Source organism: Ammospiza nelsoni, chromosome 5 (assembly GCF_027579445.1).
Source record: "Ammospiza nelsoni isolate bAmmNel1 chromosome 5, bAmmNel1.pri, whole genome shotgun sequence".
NCBI classification, from domain to species: Eukaryota; Metazoa; Chordata; class Aves; order Passeriformes; family Passerellidae; genus Ammospiza; species Ammospiza nelsoni.
Window position 1 is genome coordinate 69868731 of NC_080637.1, and position 24012 is coordinate 69892742.

A 24012-nucleotide genomic window follows, 5' to 3' on the forward strand; every position below is an offset into this window, starting at 1 on the left:
TGAGCTAGGACAGAGAAATCATTCTTTTATAAGCTGAACTCTCTTTTCTTCCCCTGCACAATGAAAGAGCCCATAAAAGTGTGTGGAATTCTCACCACAGGTTAGAAAAGTCTTTGTGGCTGCTTATAAGGGGGTGGTTCTCCTGGATTTACTCTGATCAGGAATGCATCTGCACCTCTGGAGTTTCAGAACATATATTTGATGCGTTTTAAAGCGTGTGAGGTTTTTATTTAAAAAGTGTCTCTGTTCCATATACCCATGGCTCCTCCCCTGTCCTTTACCCCCTCCTCATCCCCTCTCCCAGTTCTCCCTTTGCCAGTACAAGGAGTTTTCTGAGTGTCTGTGCAAGGTTCCTCGTGCCATTCCTTGCAGCAGCTCTTTGTGCTGCCTGACAGAATAAAGCAATTTGCAGGCAGCAGCTGTGTTGCTGCAATGAGCTCAACCAACAGTGTGGGGGTCAACAATCAACCTGCTGATGTGCATGGGTCTCTTGCCCCTCTGCAGATAGTATTCATTACATCTCCTGAGGCCATTTGTAAAGTTGCCACATGATGTTTTTTAGCTTTTAGAAACTCTCTGAATACTTTAATGGTAACGTATTTAAGTCTGCCAATTACTGGAATCATCTGGATTTAAAAACCGGCTATGCCCTAAAGGGATACTGCGCAGCACACACATCAATTCATGCTAAAAGCATTCAGTACCTCATGTCCTCTTCAAAGCTGGCTTATTATCCTCAAGAAGCTTTTCTCTAAACTGGCTGAAGGTGCTGTACATCTTCTGGTGGTACATGCTCTCCTCGACCATCTAAGCATCATCTCAGCTTTATGGTGCAAACCTTTGTTTTCATAAACACTGCTTTGTTAACACAAAGGGCATTGCTTTGTGCAGATATTATCTTCTCTGGACATCTGCAGTAGGCTGAAGCACTTTAATGGTGTTAATGAAGCTGTTTTTAAAATGAGAGAGCTTTTATGTTCATCTTTTTGTCTGTCCTCAGTACCCTCTCAAGAGTGCTGGATAAAACCTACAATGAATGTTAGAATTAATTAATAATAATAATTAAGGGTAAATTACATAAAACCTGGTGTTAAAACTCTTAACCTCATAAGCTTGGCTACATTTTGGATTAACAAGACTGGAAAAGTCACTGAAATGGGAGGCCTTTATTTGCTTTTGTGAAGATTTATTTGAATCAACAACTATTTCAGTCTGTGGGGTTTTTTTTAAGGTTTGCAGCCATCTGTAGTCCTTTAACTTTCTTGTACTGTTGTACCTTGTTTGGGAGAAGGTGAGACATTGTTTTAATTTTCTGGGGAATGTAACATTCCTGACCAATGCAAAGAATTGGAGCAGTGCTGGTGTTGACCGCACTTCATTTTTGGTGCATATTTGGAATTAGTAGACTGAAAGATGTGGGAATTTAGAGGGAAAGGCTGACTGCCTCATGTAAACACAGCAATTTTTTTTTTCCCCCCAGAGATATTGCTTATTGAGAAAACCACCCAGAGGCAACTGAGCAAGCAGAGTGGCCCACTCTTATGCAGGATGTTTTGATGCTGTCAGTAATGTAATTCATGTAGGAGTCTCTGTGAGAGTCAGAATGTTTCATGCTGAATGGCACTGCCTTTGGATAGATAGCTGAACCACCTGTAGACACCTAAAAAAGTGTTCTGACATCTGAGACATGTTAGAATCCAGCCTGTATTTGCTAGCAGCAGTGAGGGAGGCTGCTGGCCAGGGCAGCTGATGCCACATTTGGTTGTTTCTGCTGTGTTCCATCACAGCTGTGGAGCAAAGGCAGTCTCAGCCTTAGCTGTAAGCTGATAAGTGGATTGTCTTCAAGGGAAAGTGCTTGTCAAGAGATGTGTCATCCTCATTAGAAAGTATTTAAATTAGTTTGGGAGAAAAAGAAAAAAAAAGTCTAATATCTTAGATGATAGATTTTAAAAGTTATTAGTTATCACAAGCTCTCTTGGCAGATGTATAACAGACATTTACAACTCATGAATCACATTTTTCAAAAATCACAGCTAATACCAACTTCTCTGAGGAGATGACAGCATTTGCTGGAGACATTAATGACTTCTGGCTCTCAGTCATTGCAAAATCATGAGCTTGTAATTGTTCTGATCTGGCTATTTGTAGACTATAGATTTCTAGAGGCCTCTCAATACTTCCATCATTAATAACTTGCCAGTGACAGTGATTGCCATCATTCTTACTCAAAGTGATAACTTTAAGATCTTTGTAAATGCAAATCCTTACTAAAGGCTTATGAGGCTGGCTTTATTATTCTGGTTTTACAAAATGAGGGGAAGGAGACAGAGGGAGGCACATGAATCTGCAGCTTGAGTCAAGTGCATCTGAGGGTACAGCTGCTTAGTGATTTACAAAACTTGCCTACAAGTCACCTTCCCTGGGCCATTCTGGCAATGTTTGGCTTGCTCGTGATTAGGACTTTCAACCTTAACAATCACGTAATCATATTTTCCTCACATTCATTTCTGGGCAACCTGTGTTAGAAGGTGATCCATAAATTTTGCGACCAAACGAGCCCTGCTGGTTCTGACTCTCCCTCTGTTGAGAGTGAAGTTAGCTGAGGTGGATGTGGGGCACAGGAAGATCCTAAGAGGGCTGGGAGCTCTCACTCAGTGTGGGTTTGGTGGTTCTTGATCATCTCAGGTTCTGCCTGGGCCTGGATTGACGTCTGGAAGCCCCCAGCATCAGGGCAGGGACATGACTTCAGTTTGCCACCTCTCCCCATGCTCTGGAGTGCAGCTTTGAGCACCCCAGCATTTGCCCTCTCCTGTATCATGGTTTTTGTCCCTCTTCAGGCCTGGCTGTCCCTTGGTTTTCCACTGCTTTAACTCTCCTCAGCACCTTGTGTGCAACACCTTAGCTCTGCTTTTCAGGAACAAACAAGTTAGCTGACATATTCCCTCCTCAGCATGGGGGTATTTTGGTGACAGGTAAGGTAATACCTGTTTCACTCTGGTCTGTGATCTGGAAGCAGTGATAAATTCTTGAAATGTTGGGGGTATTCTGGAGGGAGGTAATCTGTAAATGTACATCTTTGCATCATCACAATAATGAGTTCAGGTGAGAGGCAAAAATAAAACTGAAACACTACTGTGCAATTTATAGCCTCTCTGAATTTTGTTCTCTTGCTGATAAGTGCTTCCTTCTGTTCTCTCTGCAGGTCTCCAGGTGGTTTTAAATTCAATTATCAAGGCCATGGTCCCTTTGTTGCATATTGCCCTGCTGGTGCTGTTTGTCATTATTATCTATGCCATCATTGGACTGGAGTTATTCATGGGGAAGATGCACAAGACCTGCTACCATGTGCAAGGGGGACTGATAGGTAAGGGGAGCACACACAAACAGACAGGATTTTCAGAGGGAGGCTTTTCCCATGTGTGACAGAGCATTTCTTCTGGCACAGGAGATGGTGGCTGTTGCTCACTGCTCACTTCCTATGGGTTTCACAATTTCTCTGCTGCAGATTGAGCTACACAGGACACGGTGTCACAGAAATGAACACCTCATATATTTTATTATTAATGTCATACACAAATGCATCTTTGTTTTAAACCAGTATCATTGTAAAGGAACACATAATTCAGGGTAATACCTTTTTTTTAGTCACAGGCTCCAACTTTGGTTAAAAGCGCAACCAGAAAGAAAATAAAATTATATTAATGGGAAGAAACTTTTTTACATCAAATCCATCATGAAATTAATTTATTTCATATTATTTGCAGAAAGAAATATTCACATTTCAAAACAATTCAGTTGCACTGTCACTCATGTAACCATCTGTTAATTTTAGTTTGATTTATTGATCTTGAACACCAAATATTTCCTATGTGGTAGAGGGTATTAATGCTTAGTACCCAGTTCAGCTCATAAGAAAACAATGTACAGCAGGAAATTTTTTCAGAAGTTCTGCATTTTCTGCTTTTATAATGTTGGCAGATTTCATTTTCTGGACACGATGCTAGAACTATAATGAGCTGTCACTGTGGTTTGCATCTTTAAAGTGGGTGTATTTTTCTCCATTCTGTCTGGAAGTATTTACATTACAGCATCTAATTCTGATATTACTGTTTCTGGCATTCTTTCGTGATCAGAATGTGATAACAATTTTGGAAAATTACATTGTTTACCATATAATAAGATGAGAAGCAAACATAATTACCCACTCCCCTACACATACCTGTATCTGTTAAAAATGCAGTACTAAGATGTGAAATCTGTATATTTTAAAAAAATTACATTCCAGAAGTTACTGTGCTTATAAAAATGTTTTCTGGAGCATTCTTTATATACCAAAGCATTTAGTTTGCTTTGTTGTATAGATTGTTAGGTCTTTGAAAACACCTGTACAGAATAAGGGGTGGATAACCAAGCAGCAGTCTTAGAGTTTCTGAGTGCCTCTGGGCTACTGATAAAATGCCATTCATCGTGTAAATGCCAAAAGAGCAGAGCCGCAGACACTCCCTGCTGTAATTCAGCAGTGGCCCAGTGCCACATCAGCCTGTCTCCTGAGCACTGAAGCCTGTCTGCTGCAGGGGCTCAGCCTCCTCCAGCAGTGCCAGCCAGTGCTGTGCCGCCCACATTGACCCAGATGCCAGGTGGCTGCAGCAGGAGAGCGCTGGCCATGACACTCAGCCTAATGAAACATGATAGCCTTGATCTGATGCTCCCTGTCATGCTGAAAGGCATGAATTCTTCCTCACAGGAGGGTATGCTTTGGTGGGAAAAAAAGTTCATCTCTGTTTTGACTATAAAATTTGACAGCTTGGCTATTATTTTTTGCAAAAAGAAAGTGAAGCTCGACAGCGAGCAGTTGCCTGTGTATTCCTGAGAAATCTGTCAAACTCACTGTGAAATACATTTGTTGAAATCTGATATCCTTCACTTGCTTCTCAGTGTGCCAAATGGTTTCCTTCAGCTGTTTTCTCCCCTTCTCTCCTTTAAGATACACCTGCAGAAGATGATCCGTCCCCGTGTGCCCCCCAGTCTGCCCACGGGCGGCAGTGTCAGAACGGCACCGAGTGCAAGGCGGGCTGGGAGGGACCCAAGCATGGCATTACCAACTTTGACAATTTTGCTTTTGCCATGCTCACGGTGTTTCAGTGCATCACCATGGAGGGCTGGACAGATGTGCTCTACTGGGTACGTATCCGAAAATGCCGGGCTGAGTCCTGCTCGTGCTCACAGCTCTTTTGAAACTTGGGGCTTTAGCTTTCTTGCTTGTTCTCTAGAGTGAAGGCATGGTTGCTAGCATGGAGCTTGAATTAACTCAGCTTACTGCTCAGTAAAGTGGAGGGGTTCTCTGGTGCAATGAAATCAAATGTAAATGTTGACTTTCCATTGATGTTTTAATTTTGAATTATAGCAGATGGCTTATTTATTTGGAGGTTTGCAATGAACCTTGGTTGAGGAGAAAGTCATTGAAAGACGCTCTCTGCAGGAGTGAAACATCTTGTCCATCTCCAGATTACTGATGTAGAAGAATTTGTAACATATAGCCATGTGCTCTGCCCATGGCATTTGTGTCACAAAGGCACTGCATTGATCAGCTCATGGGTTTTATAAGAAAGGCCTCACAAATTCCAGCAGTATACTCCTGATTATAACTTTTGCCATAGTAGAATTTATTCTAATGATATTAACTCTGATACTGGTATCAATCATGCTCTTATGTTTAGTCAAGATATGATATTACCCATAATACAAATGGAGACTCATCTTGTCCTGTAGTCTAATTCTGGACATTTCCTCAGCTTTTAATTCCTGATGTATTGGGAAATTCACTGCAATACAATTGTACTGCAGGAGTTAATATCAGGTTTAGCTTTCAGCAGTAAAAAATAGATAAATGTGTTTCTGGATGCAGCTCTGGCCATCAGCTTTTGCAGCAATATGTCATGACCTAGGGCTTTCGTTCATACACAGCACAGTCCTGTCTGTGTGAGACTGACCCAGACTCACACCAGCTTGTAAGTCTGGCATGTCATGACACACCTGGATCTCCAGATGGTAGGATGTGTTAAAATGCAGGATGCAGTTTGACATGAGAGGGCTCAGAGCACACAAAAGGATAATCTGGACTGAGGCAGCTTGCACTGTTAGTCAACAAGCTTCTCTCTTAGACATGAGCCCAAAGCTGCCTTCTACCCACAAGTGATTTAGAGTTTGCAAGATTCCCCTTTGAAGATTTAGCTTATCTGCCAAGAATGGTCTCTGTGTGGAACAGCTAGAAGTTGTCTCTTTATCTTCTTAAGCTTAGATTAGAATAGTGACTATAGCTTCCTTTTAATGCCTGAGATAAAGGGCAGAGATCAAACCACAAGGGGAGTCTGGGGCTTAGAAAAAAATTGCCATTACCAGAAAAGAGGGTATAAATTAATAAAATAATGAAGAGCAGAAATTAAAGTCAGAAGAGAAACTGGGCAAAATTGCTCCACAGTTCAACTATGGCTACATATAACATACCTGCCTTTTACCATATTTAGCTCTTATTTCTCTGTGATGTGTGTGATGGAGAGGATTTATTTACAGGGAAGTGGGAGAGAGTAAATGATATTACAAGAAGAAAGGAAAATATTTTTGGCCCTGTATACTATTCACAATTGTGAAACCTCTCCACACATTATCATCAGTTTCTCCAGAGACATGTGCTGTGAAAGACCCTTCCAATTCCCACCCTTTAGGGCCCATGTGTCATTTTTATGACTTGATATGAATCATGTTTAACTCATTATCAGTTATCTAATAACAGGAGCCAAAAGTTTATACTCCCTTCCAAGAGATTTTCTACCATGACTGCAGCAGACAGTCTGATTTTATGGTGTCCCTGCAGCAAACTGGGTTTTAGTTGTTGGCTTTTGTTTGGTATTCAGCCAGCTTCTTTTTTTTCACTGACTTTCTGAGATGTTCATTTTTCTTTTTCCTAATGGAGACAGAATGCTGAACTTAGACCTTAAATTACTACAGATGGATGGTCATTATTTTTAGGGGCATGCATATAGTGAGCCTTTTAGATGATGGTATTGTTAGAATGCTGGCTTTGGGAAGAGCAGAAATATTTATCATCAGTTCCCAGTTATTCCTAGACAAGATTATAAAAGATAAGAGTTAGCACTGCAGAAAAAAATATCAGTAATTGAGGAGGATTGAATTTATTTAATGAAGAAAAAAAAGTATCACCTATGTTTAAAGACCACAAAATACAAAATTTGAGTAAATACCTGAACATCTGAACTGGCAGACATTCTTGGTTAAGCTGCTGGAAACAATCCTAAGAATACAATTGTCCCATCTGACTTTTGCCCCTTTGTGCTATTTTGACAAAGCAGCCAGAGCTCAGCTCTGATCAGTGTTTGCCTTTTGGTGAGGGAGGTGCCTGAGGTGTTTCCTTCTGCAGAGGGGTCTGTGCCATGCTGGGGGCAGGTGCTGCTTGGGGCACCTACTGCAGGGCACACCTAGGAGAAACACTGCTGCTTTTATATTTATATGTGGAAACAGTCTCTAAACACTCACACTGCCATTTCATTCCATTTCCAACCATACTTATTGTGGTTTATCCAGTCAGATTTAGAGTCCATGAGAAGGGCATTCCAGCTTAATTTAGCCAGATCAAAAGGAAGAGTACTCTGGATAGTAAAGGATAGAAAAGATGCAATATTTCAGTTGCTGGAGAAAGAATTTCAGTGAGGTAGGATACAAATATCTACCTTAAACTTACTGTGAGCCACTGTTCCCTTACTGCAGTCTGACTCATACACAACTTTATTCCCTGGTCTTTGCCTTTTTGGCTGAGGAAGAGTGGACTTGTCATAGATAACCCGTTGAGAGCTGCATCTCCACAGGGTGCAGAGATAGGAGGCTATTCTCTTCTTAGCTCTGAAAAATCTCCTGAAACCACAATGAGGTCACAAAAATCAAATTAAATTTTGCTTTATAAGGGAGTAAATCTGCACAGTTATTTAAATTAGAAATATAGAGTTTGTTGTCCATTTTAAACTGAAAGTACAGATAGAAAAAGAGTGTAAGAAAATTTTGGCTGCAAATTGGACAATTTTGCAGGCAAAAATTTTAGGTGATGATTTTCAGAGGCCATTCATTATACTTAAAAATGTAAGCTAATGAGCTAATATTTAAAAGTGCTGAGATTTCAAAGCTCAAGCAGACTGTCAAGTTCTTAGCTCCTCTGCAATTCAGGGTAGATAACAAGGTTTGAATCTGGGGTCCTGCTGAGGTCAATGGCAAAATTCTCATTAATTTCTAAAGGTCAGGATGTCACTTTGTATTTTGCAAAATCTTGATCATGCTGTTGAGATTTCTCACATGCAGTCATAGTACAATGTGAGGACTTACCAAGGCCCTGATTAGGCATCTGTATCTGTTGAGATTAGTCTTCCAAGGACATATATGCAGATGTAGAGAGTTTTCTTTGCTCCCTTATTAAACCTGAAAATGTGTGCCTGACCTAAAACTCAGCAGAACAACAGATAAAGCTCTGAGCTGAATTACTTGGCTAGAAGTGTTGAAACAATGGAGCAATTCCCTTGCTTTGAGCTTTTCTAGAAGTGCTTCTCAATTATATTTTCTTATTTTATTAAAAAAAACCAAAAACAACTCAACTTTTGACAGATTCCTAGATTTCTGCATTGCTCCCAGTGAGAATGGAGGGAGCTTAGCACATTTCAGCATGTTGCCCTGAAAAATATAGTAGTCATTTCATGAAAGCAATGTCTGTCCTGTGCCACAGTTTGCAAGGTTAAAGCTGCATGTTTGAAAGTTAGAAAGCTGTGTGACCTTCCACAAGCCCTAGACTCCTAATTCACTTAATAGCTCTTCAAATTTTAACTTCAGCTTACTGCTTCCTTCTTCATGCTTCCTTGTGCAGGTTTTCTACCTGTGCAGGGAAGCCTGTCTCCTCTCTCATGGAGTACTATTCCCCAGCCTGTGATCCACATCCTCACAAAAAGATAATCAGAGACAGGAGAGCAATAAACTTTTATTCCCTAGAAGGACTTGACATCACTAAGATCAATACACTTTCCAATCTCCTCTTTCTCTCTCTTAGCAGATAAGACTTGTGAGTAGATTGGTTTCTTTTGAAATGAGAAAGAAAAATGTTAGGGAAAACATGTTGACAGTGCTATCATGGGAGGTAGGATAAATTACTTTAAAAGAGCCAAATTTTTAATGTGAAATAACTGTATTGGACAGGATGAAAATCTGTGCAAAACAGCTTTGTTGACTCTTCACTGAAGAATTGACCTTTGTGAAAGAGAGTGTTAAGTGTTTGTAGAAACACATCTCCTGTACGGCCTCAGTCTTACAAGTTTATTTTGTCCCATGCAGGCACCTTGGTCTCATGGGCACTCAGTCCACAGAGCCACTGAGCAGACAGGCACTCTTATGATATGTCCCATTATAACTTTTCTTATGCATTCTAGAAGGATCTGAGGTTATCATCTCAAAACTCTCCTTAGTGTGTGATCAGCCAGCATTAGCAACTTGCTTGGTGCAAGCACCAAGACCCATTTCTGAAGACCTATCTGTCTTGGTTACTTCCAGCAGCAGATGAAAATCCAGATGTTGCAAATTGAATCGTTTGGTATTTTGTAATCAGCCTCTGCTGCAGTCCATTATTTTGTATTGTCTTGTTGACTAAGAAGGAAAATTAATCTCTGAGCAGTTCATAACGTAGTGTTTAAATATTTGTAGGCATTGTGTGTTTTCCCTTAATCTTTTTCTAATCTGAGGAGATTCAGTTCTTTCAACCTTGCCTAATGGATCTTCTTTTTAATTATTTTTAATCAGTTTGTTACTCTCCTGCAGGGCAAGCTTTGTTTCTGAGTTAAACACAATTTGGCCAGTGCCCTGTCTCTAGAAAAGTTTTCATCTTTGTGTGAAATGTGCTCTCTGCAGCTGGAGACCTGTGACACTGCATGCAAATCTATCCACTGCAGCCTCAGTTTTACATGCCTGGTCTCTCCACTGCCCTGCATCTAAGCAATTGTACATATAAATGAAAACAAAGCACAGAGAAATTGCAAAACACAACCAGATTATGTTGTATTGGGCTGTTCACATTGCTGGGTAGTGGAGAACCTGGTCCTGAGTTGTTCTGCTTGCCCCTTACAGCTTGAATTCTAGGATTGAGTAATTCTGCTTCATCTGCTTGAAGATTATTAATAATGAGCAACCCTGAGCCTGCCATCAGTTTTGGAGTCTTGGCTCTGACCCATGTCATTTGGACAACACTTGAGAATACTTGGTGGAGTCTCTGAAAATAACATGCAGTGCCTCCAGGAGCAATTTACCTCAAGGCTCTAAGTGTAAACTTAGGAGTGTGGTATTATTATAGATGGACTAAGGCCAAGCCTGGATGACATCCAGGCCACTAACCTGTCCCTGGAAGAGATGTCCAAACTGGCACATAATAAGTTGACTCCCTCAGATATAAAAAAATCCTTGTTAGTCTTCCCCAGCCCCTAGGCAAAAAAAATGAGTTAATAGTCTAAAGCAGTACAGAAGAGCCACCACAGTGCAGTGAGAGACAACTCGGTGAGACTCAATTAGTGTAAACCTTCAGGAGCATCACATCCCCAGGGACAGCAGAGAGAAGCACATATAGATGTACACACAGGCTGCCCTGGAACTTCCCTCCACCTCTCAGTCTTTGAGGTCATACTTTCAAGAGTCACTAAATCAGCTTGAAACAGGGGCTTACAGTCACCCTTACATTCCCATCATGAAATCAGAATGGAACAAATTGAACAACAGATGTAATTTACTTTGCTGACAGCATTGACAGATTCTGTGAGCTTTTCTTACCCCCCTCCTCCAGCCTGTTGCAGCCAATGAGGAAGACATGAGAAATTCAGAGATATTGCCACAAAGTGGAAGACATTAAATGCAGAGCTACAACCCCCAATTTTCGCCAGCTGTGTTTTTCCTTCTAACCCTTTATTCTTGCAGCACTTAAGCTTGAATTAGTAAGGCTTTCCACAAAAGAGAATGATCTGATTCTAAGAATATATCTGTCTACATGTTTCCATGGTGTTTATTCTCCATCCACCTCCGCCCCTCCAAGAAAATGCTGGGCTTTTATTGTTGTTGGGTTGAGGTTTTTTAATCATCTTTTTGGCAGGGGTTTGCATGAATGTGAAAAATTTACAGAGAATAAGCATGCAACTGTGAGCAGCCCATCACTGTGATTGCAGAGGTTATTTCATCTCCATCTGCTGAAACAGTAGTGGGTAAGGGGAGAGGGGCCATAGTTCAGAGCACTGAAGGGCCACAGCATCAATGCACTGAAAAAGCAGTTTACACATTTAATTTGCATAAATGCTGACCTCAGTCTGCTTTCCTTTTCCTTGTTAACAACTGTGCATGCAACTGTAATGGTTGCTGTACCACTGACTCCAAAGTGAGTAACAGCAGTGACTTACTCCTTGGCACCTGCCACAAAAACCTGCTGCTGAACATTTGTTCAGTACACTTGTTGTGTGAAACGAAATCTTTACGAGCCCTTCAGAACTCAACTTTGGACTTCTCAGCCCTCTTCCTCTATATAAAAAGAAACTCTCTATTAAAAATAAGCTCTTTTGGGTTGGTTATGGGAGGTGTTAATAAAGACCCTCTGCCCAGTGCTCCTGTGTAGGAAGGACCTTTTTAATAGCCCTGTCCTTCTGTTGCCCTTTCACTTTTCTTTCTTTTGTTCTTCTTTAGACTGTATCCTAATTGCTGCTATCTAATCACCACAAAGACTGTTCTTGTCTTTAATCTGTTGTCCCAGAGCTTGAAAATTAAGAGCTAAACTACTGGGACATTTCTACACAATTTAGGATTTTGAGTGCCTCTGTTTGTGAGTGCACTTCTTGAGCCCTACCACCAGTTTTATCAAGAAATTATGATATTTTGAAAAATACATAATCAGATTTGTTAGCTGTGGACCCATATCTACTAGACAAATTCACAAATAACAGACTGGTTCATTACCTAGATCCTGGGAAAGAAAAAGACAAGGAAATAGGCCCAAGGTCAGGACACAAGTCATGGGTATAGAACCATTTATTAAATTATTGTGTATTTTGAGTTTAACTTTTTTAACCTCTTGCTTTTAAGACAAAGGGCAATACAATTAACTCTTCACCAGTGTTACTGTGAATATCAAGTCCTTCCTGCCTGCAAAGAGAATTAGTCCATTAATATTGGCTTTATTCATTGGTTTCAGAGGGATTTCTGCCTGGGCAGGATATGAGGCCTCAGTATGATGAGTGGTCATAAGGGTATCGTTTATCTGCACCCATGGCCCACTCTAGAACTGTCTCCTTGTAACTCCAACCCTCTGAACTGCACCCAAACTGGAGACCTAAAAACAATATTGAGCACATCTTCCAAAATACACAGAGACCACAAGTGTAAAATGAAGGGTTTAGAAGTCAATCAGAGGTATCAGTCTCCCTCTGGGAAGGGCTTGTGGGTTTTGGTGGATGAGAGGCTGGACATAACCCAGCAATGTGCCCACAGCCATGCCCTGGGCTGCATCCAAGGCACTGTGGGCAGCAGGGGAGGGAGGGGATTCTGCCCCTCTGCTCACTCTTGTGCTGCATCCAGCCCTGGGGCCCAGCACAGGCAGGACATGGAGCTGTTGGGCTGAGTGCAGAGCAGGGCCAGGAAGATGATCAGAGGGCTGGAGGAGCTCTCCTGAGAGGAAAGTCTGTGATTCTGTGGAAGGCTGAGAGAGCTGGGGTTGTTCAGTCTGGAGAACAGAAGGAGAGCTCCAGGGAGACCTCCCAGTACCTAGAGGGGACCTGCAAGGGAGCTGGAGGGGCTCTCTTACAAGGGCATGTAGTGATGGGACAGAGGGTGATGAATTAAAATGGAAAGTGGACAGATTTAAATCAGACATTAGGAAGAAAATGTTTACAGTGAGGGTGGGGAAACTCTGGCACAGTTTGCCCAGAGAGGTGATGGACTCCCCACCCCTGGGAACATTAAAGGTCCAGTTGGCAAGGGCTGTGAGCAGCCTGATCTGGCGGGAGTTGTCTCTTTTCATTGCAGGGGTTGGACTAGATGGCCTTTAAGGGTCCTTTCAAACCCAAACTGTTCTATGAATATTCACCACAGAGCATTGACTCTATTGACTTTTAAAGCACATCTAGAAGGAGTCAGTCAGGTTGTTGCATTAATCTTGCCTATGTGGTGTTGCTTATAAGACTCGTAAGAAAAGGAGAAGGGGCAGTTTTGTGTCAGTAATGCAGCTGGAGCTCATTCAGGCTCTTTGATAATAATTTCTTCAGCAAACCTCTAGAGCTTTTACAGTATCCCTGACTGCCTCTCAGACAAAGGTTTATTATCTGTGTGCTAGGAGTTCTAGATATTGTACATTTTATTGAGAATTTTGGATCTGATTTCACGATTGGAAACTGGATTAATTATCTAAAATGTAGAATTTTCCTAGGATTCCTAAATTGTGAATTGAATATGGAAGAACTTGGGATAAACTGATCAAGTGCAAAAAAAATTGACAGTCTTGTCTTCACTTTTTAAAGAAGGTAGTGATTATCTACATCTTACAGTGCTGTTTTTCATAGTTTTTATTTTTAAGGACTTAATTGACTATGGAAATCAATGAATAGTGTGTACTTTTATATTCCTGTGCATGCAGCAATCAGTACTGTTCTGATGTAGCCGTGGAAGAAATTGCTATCAGTCTGCACTGAGATAAATAGAAGCATTTATAAAACAGCAATAGTTACACAGGCAGAGTATCCTTTCTGGATAATCAGCCATGCAAATGTAAACACAAAATAAGCAGAGATAAGAAGGGATAGCCCAGAATTCTAAGATGAAGTTAAATTTTTATATTTGGAATCGCACCACCATAGGGGATATTTTTATGCTTGAATTGAGCACTTTATTCTTTTGGAGTGAATTTCCAAAGACTTTAAAGGGCAAAAAGGTTTTTACATAACTGAGTAGCAGTAAGAGATGGAACTGCTGCAGTGGCTGTAATGAAAGAACTGTGGCTAAATAGCCTTTGGGCTCTTTAATGACTTTTCCAAAGCCCAACCTTTTCCTTTTAAATGGAAAAAAAAGTTGTACACACTTATGTGGGAATAGGGCAACTCACATAAATCTCTGTGACTTTTATCTCTGGAGCTCTGAATTAAAATCCTGATTAAGTCACACAAGACCAAACAATTTTTGGAGGTCACTCCATGGCATTTCTGCAAATTGCAAATTCACTCAACAAGCACCCATGTAATCAGTCAGATGAGAAAAAGGAGAGCATTCTTGGCCCCTCTGCTTTGGCAGAACACTGCAGGTGGCTCAAAAGGCATGAACCTCCTCTAAGCAGATCCACTCTTCAGGAACCATGAAGAGCAGAGTATTATGCAGGCCAGTATAATATTATTATTGATGTCAGCTGCTGAGTACAGGAGAGTTGGGGAAAATGATCTGTCAGCCATCTGTAACCAGCAGGATGGATCAAGAGCAAGGACTTAGCATAGCAGACTGCAGGATGTGTTTGTGGGAAGTCCTGAAGAGCTGCTCAGTCTGGGCCTCACATCTTCAAGAGCCCAGCCTGGCTCTGTGTCTGGCCTGCTCTTTCCCCACTGGTCTGTGTGGCCCAGACAGCTTCAGAGCACACAGGGTGACCTGAGCCACCACTGAGAAAAGCCATCTAACTTCTGAGGGAACAGTTTCAGGGAATTTTTTTACATCCTCAAAGTGCAGCTGTTTCAGCATGCTCTAGAATGTGAGTTGCTTTATCACTTTGCAGTAATTGAATTTCAATATTTCACTTTTGGTTAACATGTTCCATGTTAAACTGAATTGAGATACATTCCTTTTTTTTTCTCTCTCTCTTTTACATATAAGCCTGGAGAAAGCAAGTGAAGTGGCAAAGCAAGAGTTTTATTGGAGCTTAGAATTTTTCTTTGATGTAAGGATTTCTTGTTTTTAGTGGGAGTTCAGAATCCCTGTATTTTCAAACATTCTGCAGAGATATGTAGCACCCTCCAGTTTTCACAGAAACACAGAGAAGTCCCTCAAGAAAGCACAAAATTACAGGTGGGATGGGAGGATGTTTAAATGGTAGCTTCCTGATTATTTTTGTTTCCCCTCCCCTAGCTGACTAGAGGAATTTCCCAGAGGTAGTTGTGTTAACAAAATTTAATATGCTGAGATTTTGTCAGCAAATCCACTCTTCAGATATCTGATTTGCCATGATGATGCATGTCCCTTTGGAGCACTACTGGTTGCTAATAAAAGTTGCAACTTTGTGAAAACAAAGGCCAGTAACACTGCTGGGATTTTTAAAGGGAAGGGAGAGCCTTATGGGTTTTTTTCCCCTCTGTTTTGAAAAGTGTGAAGTTAAATGGCCTCTGCTACCTGTTGAAGTTGTATAGTAAACTTGGGTGAAGGGCATTTGAAACCACAGATTTAACTAGGACACTGCTAAACACATTCAGCATTTCCCCTCTAGTGCTGAACAGGGTGCTGATTCTAGGTTGGTGCTTGGACTTGATCTTCAGAGGTCTTTTCCAGCCTTAATGGTTCTGTGATTCCCCCCTTCTCCAGCAAGCACAAACTGCTGTGCTGGAGAAGTATGGGATCAGGAAGCATTTTCAACAGAAATAACTTGCAGTGGAAAACAACTCAGCTGCAGCATTGTGTGCCACAGACATTTTGACCTGCTGGTATTTGAATGCAAGCTGTAATTCTCTTCCTTACCATCAGACAGAGACCTTGTTTTTTTTATAATGGCTGGGTCTGGTAAAAAACATCAGACTGTTAAAAACAATGTGCACCCAAGCTGAAAACAGATGAAATATTAATGTGGAAGTTTACTAACAAGTAAAATAATGTTGTGGATTTCAGTGCTTATATACTGAGAGCTAAAAAACACAGTGGAAAGACTCAGTGACAACATACTGTCAGTATCAGTCATCTGGGACTAGATAGATGAAAGTTTGGCCTTTTTCTATGTTTCTCTGACTTTATACAATCTTTCCTAGCTGATAAAAATGTGCATATCCTTGAAAAGGGGCCTGTATTTAATGAGGGAGGAAAATGTCCTGCTATAAAAAATAAGTGTGGCAAATTCATGGTAGCAATGCACTTCCCTCAAACTGCATGGAACCAAAGCAAACATGGTTTGCTCCATGTGACAGCAAAATGGCATTCCTGTATAACTTTAGAGAAGCTCATGTGAGCTATTTGACATGTTTTTCACTTTGCCATCAAGCAGTGACCTGGTTCTGAGGCAGAGCTGATCTCATCTCCTACCTTGCTCTTGAGCAGGTGGCAGCAACCTGGTAGGACCCTTCTGTGGGACTCCTGCCTTTGCCAAGTGTCCCCAGGAAGCTCAGGCCAGTCAAGGTGGATCTCCTGCAGGAGGCTGTCCTCTCATGGTTCTGGAGATTTAGCCCCAGCACTGCTTCCATTTGCCTTCTGTGCAGGACTGTGTGGGGAATCTTGGTCACTTCTGGAGACTGCACCCTCTTGCCAGGGAGCTTAGGCAGTGTAGCAATGAAATATAGCTACACCAAAAGCTTTTAATTAATAAACCACAAGTGATGGTTCATCTGGGTCAGGGCAGGTGTACTTGGCTGAGGACATTTATAGCAGGTTCAACATCTTTGAAGACCTTCAGTCTTTGTTAGGAGAGGTAAAGAAGCAAACTCTGCAGATTCCCCATTCTCAGATCTGTCTGCCATCTCCCCCTTCTCTCTTCTGGAATCATCTTCCATAGCTGCAGTTTCTTTGATTCTTTCTCAAGGGTTCTCTGTTGCAAATTAATCTTGATGTTTCTGTTGTCCTCATCGAGGCAGTCCTTTCTCAGTTAATGGCTCCATTTAGCTCCTGCAGAGAATTCTGTACAAATTGCCAATGATTCTGCCTCAGAGTGAATTTTAATTTGCTCTTTCCATCTCTACAGAGTATACAGAACGATTGGAGAACCAAGCTAAACATTGGAATCCTCTTACTTTTCTACTGTCCTACTATTTCTCCAACATGTGATGAATCTTACCTAAATTATTCATCTTTATCCCACAGTGGCTCTATAACAGAATAACCTGTCTGGAGTATTCTCTGCCCTGGTTCATGATCCCTGTGCCCTTGTCTTCACCCAGCTCTGTCTTGCCTTTCTCATGAAGACATTGAAAAAAGTTATAGGTACTTATATGTACCTAGAGAATGCACATACAGAATTTGTGAAATTCCATAGTTGAGGTAACACAGTAAGTAGAGCCATATGAGCTTGGAGAAGACAACTGAGCTTAAAATTTCCTTTTTCCTTCAGTACTTCAAAATAAAAGAAACATGATTTTAAAAACAGGACCAGCTGATCAGGTGCTGCTTGTTCCTTTGACTGTCATCTATTCAAACTGAAGCTGGGTTGAACTCTCTGGTGTCTTCTTTGCATCAATCTGATAGCACCAGCTACAAAATGTGAATTTAGGAACGGTTTTAAGGAGTGACTGTGGCTTGGAGTCCTTCTAAGATTATTAGGATGTTGATGCTTAGCGAAAAATTCTACCTAGACCAAGAGCAAAGACATCTGGAAGCCTTTGCCTGTGTTTCAAACTATTGTTCCTAAGTCATTAAAAGTCAGTCTAGTTTATTTTAGTTTTTACATTTTTGCTTATTACAAATTTAGGACTTTTTGTCATTTTTTTACCCCCATCTCTCTCTCTTGAGTCAGCTCTGAGACTTTAATTTTCCACTCCTTTTCCCCTGTCCTAAAGACTCAGAATGCCTGAAAGACTATTCCAGGTCAACAAGATGATAATACTTTTAATGATGCACTCAAATTTATAGATGGAAATGCTTAAATGTTTTTTATCATTTTTTAGTCACTATGTTATTAAGCTTCAATTTTTTTCCTGAGGAATTTCTGAAGATTAACTCCTAATCATACATTCCTCCCCGTTCTGTGCCCCAGCCTATTCAAGGAAAGCACTTATTCATATCAGCTCTTTTCCACTGGTAACAATAATATTGACCATTGGCCTCAGTGGAATTATTCATTTATGTGCCTTGAATTATACAAACACATGAGTGCTGGATGAAAAACCAACCAAGCAAAGACAATTAATTAGATTTTACATAAGGGAGGATCTGCAAGGTAGAATCTGCATGCTTATGTAATAATGCACTAAATCCACCTTTTAGGATATGTGCTGGGTAATAGGAAATATGATCCTTTCCTTGCTCCTTCTCTGAATGGTGAAGTCAGATGAATGTATGTTGTGTCTATAGACTTACTTACTATGTATGTGGAGAACAACCAGGAATTTATCAAGTAAAAGTATGACTTTTTTAATGTCTTTATTGACATGATACACATGAGCAACCTCACACCATTCAGGCTCCAAATAAACCAGCAGATTCAGGAGATGCAGGATTTCAGTGCTAAAGAAACAATCTCTGGTTTTCCCCACAGGTTGGAAAAAGTTGGCTTACTGAGCCTATCATACACAGAAAGTCAATTTTAGTACTGTGTCTCTTGTAACTCAATCTTTAATTCTGTGTCACCTCATTGACATATTTCTGGGGCTTCTTTTAAGCATTTACAGATTTGTAAAATTAGAAATTGAGAATAGTAATAAGCAATTTCCTTGTTAAAAGCAGCAAGGTTTACAATATATTAAAAATTGCATAGTTAATATAATTATCACAACTATTACATAAAATCCCATTATAAGAAGTATAGAGTTTAGAAATCAGATAAAAACATAATGTACAGGATTCATTACCAGAGCTAAAAGCACTAAATTTCTGCATATTTGAGGGTTGACTTATTTGTGTCACAGTCTCAATAGTCACAATCCTATTACCCACTGCAAGTTAAGACCAAATAAGATAATTCTCAGATGTCTCAGATCTGTAAGCAGAAATTAAGAGAAAGACAGGAGTCAAAACTTCTTGTCACATGTCCTCTGATAATTCCCAAGAGCTTTCAAGGTAAAGACTCAAAGTACTGCAGAGCCAAGAGTTATTAAGCCCAAATTGGGTCTGCAGTTGAGAAGTTAACCAGAAGATATTGTTTTGTTGAGGAAAATATTTTTTTCTTCTTTGCAGAGCAGCCTCAAAAATCCGGTGGTCACCAGTTATGGTTGTTAGTTAGATGTTGTTAGGAGCTGCCAGCAATATAATTTTTCTCATTTAGGATGAATATTTTCTTCTTCATCTGTTTCTGCTGATGAAATATGTCTAGCATGAGGAAAGGTAGATGTTTCAAAGTTTTGGTTCTTCACTGGACAGATGTATGCAGGCACTTTGTAGGAAATTCACACTACCTTAATTATTTCTGAAGGATCACCTGGATTTATGGCATCTTTTTTGTTCCCTGACTGTATGAGTGTAAATTTTAAAAGAGGAGGTGAAAAAGGAAAATTTATGTTTGAAGCAAAACCTCCTTGATCAATGATAAATATCCCACTCATCAATACCTGCATGGCCCTTTATGCATCCCCTGAGCTCTGCCTGCCAGTAGCCTACCATGAGATCTTTGATCTGAGCTGAGAAAATGACTTCTACACATCCCAAAAGTAAGAAAGGTGCTTAAGCCCTGCTCCTGAAAAAGATGATTTTCAAAACAAAGTCTTCAAGCTGAAGGATAGATTTAGTGACAGTTATTTGTTATTTCTGCTGTCTTCCACTCCCAATAATCTCCAATTTTAGATTGCCACAAGAAACACTTGGTTTCAGCTAGAGATCTTCCTACTGGCCATAGCCATTAGTTTTGGCTAGGTTGTTTTCTGAAGCAGTAAATTCCACAGATGGGTTACAGAAAATAGCATTTCTATGCAAAATTTCCAAATTTGCTGCCCTTTAATTTTATTAAATATGCTGCTCCTCTCAATTAATGTTATTCTGTGAAAGGTTATACACTTCCTTATAGAATACTACACTTCATTATAGAATACTTGTAGTACTAGCATTTTAAAAAGTGTTATCACACCATTCTATAGTCATTAGAAATCAATTAACAATTTATTTGAGGAACAGAAGCCTAGCCCAGGTGCCCTAACTTACTTTCCATTAAGCTGCAGCTCTCCAGCACTGTGCACTAAACAAGGCAGATTTCATTTTTTATTCAACTTGCTGCTTTCCATTGACTGATTTGCAGCTGCCCTTTTCTGATGGATTAAACTTTTCCTGTGACCCTCTGTTGTTTTTGAAAGACATTCACCACAAAGTGTCAGGGTGTGAGTGTGTGACATATAAAGTCAGCAGAATTTAGTGAATTGTGCCTACCCCTCCCATTAAGTGACTGAAAGCCTGTGCTTGGTGATGCTCAACCACTGTGGTAATAGGTTTTATTATATTGTCTTTGAACTGTGGTGCCTGTGTAAGGAATGAGACACTTGCAAATGTGCCAGACTATTATCCCTGGGAAAGAAAAAAAAATGACCAAACAACTAATGCATGAATGTCTCCTGTGGCATTGCCAATGTGATCTCACCTGTGTCTTCTGAAGAACCAGAAGACAGAGGCACAAAGGTCTGTTAAGAAAGACTTTTATTCCTTGGCCCTTACTGAAACTGCTGATAGTAATTGAGATCAGCAGAATATAGAACTAAAACCCCTGGTGTTATTTCTAGGTGATTACCTGTACCATTGAGAGAAAAGCCTCTGCCGAAACGCTACAGGCATGAGAGCAGTTAAGGGTGCTTGGCAAAGATGGAGCTCTTCCAGCAGACCTTGGGTATGCTGAAATGACCTCTTTTTGTCATGAAACTGAGTGGTTTCTTTGACAGTACCCAGTGAAGCAGGGTAGTTTCCCACTTTGCAGATTGGAAAGCTGAGGCATAATGAGCCAAATGATCTCCCCACAGTGCCAGAGAGACTATGTAGGAAATAATAATGAGAAGGAATCCTTTTCTCCAAGCTCTCTGAGAGATGATGCATGAATGCTCTGAAATGTGCCAGCTTCCTTGCTGTTGAGAGTAGTGACATGTAAGTGTTGAGATGTGAGCTGTGAGAGGTTGGGCAGCTTGACTCAGAAAGCAGAATTATTTCCATAAATGACAATCTGCAGCTTCCCACTCATTCTGAGCTTCCAGCTGATGTAACTATTGTTCCACACATGCTGAAGTTGGCATCAGGTTGCAATCACCTGGACTGAAAGTTGTAATTTGGACCTCAACTGGTTGATATTTTAGTCTTTGTTTAGAACTGTGAATTTAGAAGATGATCTACCTTTTCTGTTGGGATTCCTAGGGTTTGTAGTAAACACTCAGGGAGAAGTGTTGCACTCAGGCACCACAAAACTGAGCTGTGTACCAGGAGCTGCTCATCCTGGAGAGGTAACCTATAACTGAGTTGGTTCCTGTTTTCTGGGGGTAGCAGTACAAAATGTATTTTGCAGACTTCATTTTCTGCACTCAGGAGGGTGCAGAAGGCAACACCCCTGGCCTTGCTTTACTGCTTTGAGTAAGTCTACTCCTTTTCCCCCCAGCTTTCACCAAACAACCTATTTCTCTGCATTTCTCCTGCAGCTGTTTTTCAGGAGCTCACAGAGTACTGTTTCCTTATTGCAAGGAGGTTTTAACATAATTTAACAATCACTTAACATATGTTCATGTAACATACACTCCTGTCACCTGTGGGTCGGTCCCACAGGAATAATCTCATGTGCTACTAAAGAAAAAAAGACAGAGCACCAAACACAGAGAAGTCCAGCAACAGAGACAGACTCAACTGTCTGCCAAATACTGGCAGTTTCTCTATGCTTGAGAAGCTCTTGCTGTCTCTGCCCCTCAGCTTCTCTGTTATGTATATAAATGTGCAATAAAAAGGAGATAAAAAGCTGACCTCTGAAATTTTCAGTCTGAGAAGTCCCAAATGCTCTGCTGTACCAGAATGCAGGTCTGCTTTACGGGACTAATTTGTGCTGATGCTAGCTGGTACAATTGTTATGCAATTGTGCAGGCATTGGGAATAACAGAGTACACTATATTCTAGTTAGATACTTTACCAGGACATGGTGGAAGTTCTTGCCATCTGGAAATTTCTTCATGGCGGGGAAGGTTTGTTCTTCTTCTGACATGAATATGACCTCTGCACCTGGCACTCTGGCTTTTGCTCTACAATTCCCTTGTACCACAGCTTTGAGAAGTTCTACTTTTCCAGCTGACAAAAAATCCCAAACTGATGATAGATAAATGCCATGCAGCTCAGGCTGTTTTATCACCATCTATCATAATTAGAGGGATGTCAATTCATCATTGTGCCCACAGAGGTAAATTCTTATGGTAGTTTTTCAATGTCATCCATACTCATTGTTTGTGCAGATTGCTTTAAATAGATATTGGTGTTCTTTGTAGGAGAGAGAGGGTGTTAAATCTCATTTCTTTACTTAATTCCAACTTGGGCATTTATGTTTTGCCTTCCTGGTTTCCCAGCTGGGATCTCAGGTGAGCTTTTGCTTCCATCTTTATACTTGAAGATGTTTTATTCTCATTAAAGCCCTGATATGCAGCAGACACCAGGGGTGCCACTTTTTGGTCACATGGGATGAAATGTGGCTTGCAAGCACAAATAGTAATTAGTAAGATTTATAAACTAACTGAAAAATCCTGCAAAACTATAAAAAAGGGAGGAGTTTATTATGCCTAGGGAATGTTAGCATCTCAGGTACTCTTCTGCCCACCAAATGTATTTATCCTGTGAGGAAGGAGCTGATGAACTGTTTACACAGAGGCAGATTTTAAGCTTATTTGTTAGTGAGTCTACTTTAAATCAGTGACAGCTGAAGGAGCTGAGATGGAGTTCTGGATCAGTCCATTGACTGAGGACTATTGCCAGACAAGAACTTTAGTGACTCTACTTTGGAAGAACTGATTATTGTCCTATTGTCCTATTGAAGGTCTGAAATCCCTTTCCTGACTTGTTATGAATCTTGAGGTCCATGTATGGAAGGATATTTCTCCTGTGATTCCAACAGATGTTTAGGTTGCAAAGGAAAGAGCATTTTCCTGGAAAGAAAAGACAAAATTTTCAAAAGAGTGGAAAACAAAGGAATGTAGATTTCTTTATGCCTTTAGGTACTTAAAATTCTGCAATTTATGTTCATAAATCCATTTAGTGCTCCTGAAAATGTTAACCACCATCTGTTGCTTTAATGATGCTATTTCTGGATTCAAAGATAATTGTTTATGAAGAGTAAAGAAGGGACTCTGGTATTTTTGATACTATTATGAAAGTGAGATTCTATTAAGGTATCCAGCAACTTTCCAAAATTTTGAACTTTGAAGGAGACTTCAAGATGAAATAGCGTTTATGTACAAGATGCTTTTAGAATATGTACAAGATCTTATTGTGGGCTAGAACTGGACCTCATATAATACAGGTTCTGGTGCTAAGATAAGTCCCCCTCCTTCATGTGAAGATGCTTAAAGTAGTGTGAAATCCATGTCATTCAGTTTACACTCTGAAATTCTCCTAGTATTCAGTTGTGTAGGAATTGTGTTTAGATAAGTGAATCATCCTTCAAGTCAAGAGAATGAAGCTTGTGAGGAAGCTTTAGGAAACACTTGGCCAGGTCAGAACATGGTGGGTCTTGAAAAGACCTTCCTTGAAAGAACAAAGCTACTGCCCTCACTATGGTAAACTGTGAAGATTTACACAGAAAGATCAGTATTTGCCCAGTTCCCACCTGCTCCTCTCTGAGGTACCTGTGCTACACATGGGAAGTAAATGTGATCTGACAGTACACTGTGGCAATGCCTACCAAAAACTAGAAGTATTTTCCCTGGCAGCAGAGGGACATATATGTGAGAAGCCAAGTTTAGAATTCATGGGGTGGACCCTTTGAGGTGTTTTAAGTAAATTCCAAAAAGTAAGTCCACAATTTTGAGCATCCAAGGAAATGCCAGTAGGGCACATTGTTATATCTTAGGCTGTATTAGTCACTGATTAATAATAGATCAATGAGGAAATAGATGAAAAAAACAATCAAAG

General features: G+C 40.5%; 1 protein-coding gene across 1 annotated transcript in view; it reads left to right on the plus strand.

Moving 5' to 3' along the window:
• Positions 1-24012, plus strand: part of CACNA1C (calcium voltage-gated channel subunit alpha1 C) — a 409783-nt gene that overhangs the window by 242556 nt on the left and 143215 nt on the right. The window contains exons 6-7 of the mRNA XM_059471692.1: positions 3203-3364; positions 4985-5181. Of these exons, the coding sequence (XP_059327675.1) occupies positions 3203-3364; positions 4985-5181 (359 nt within the window). The remainder of the gene's footprint in view (positions 1-3202; positions 3365-4984; positions 5182-24012) is intronic.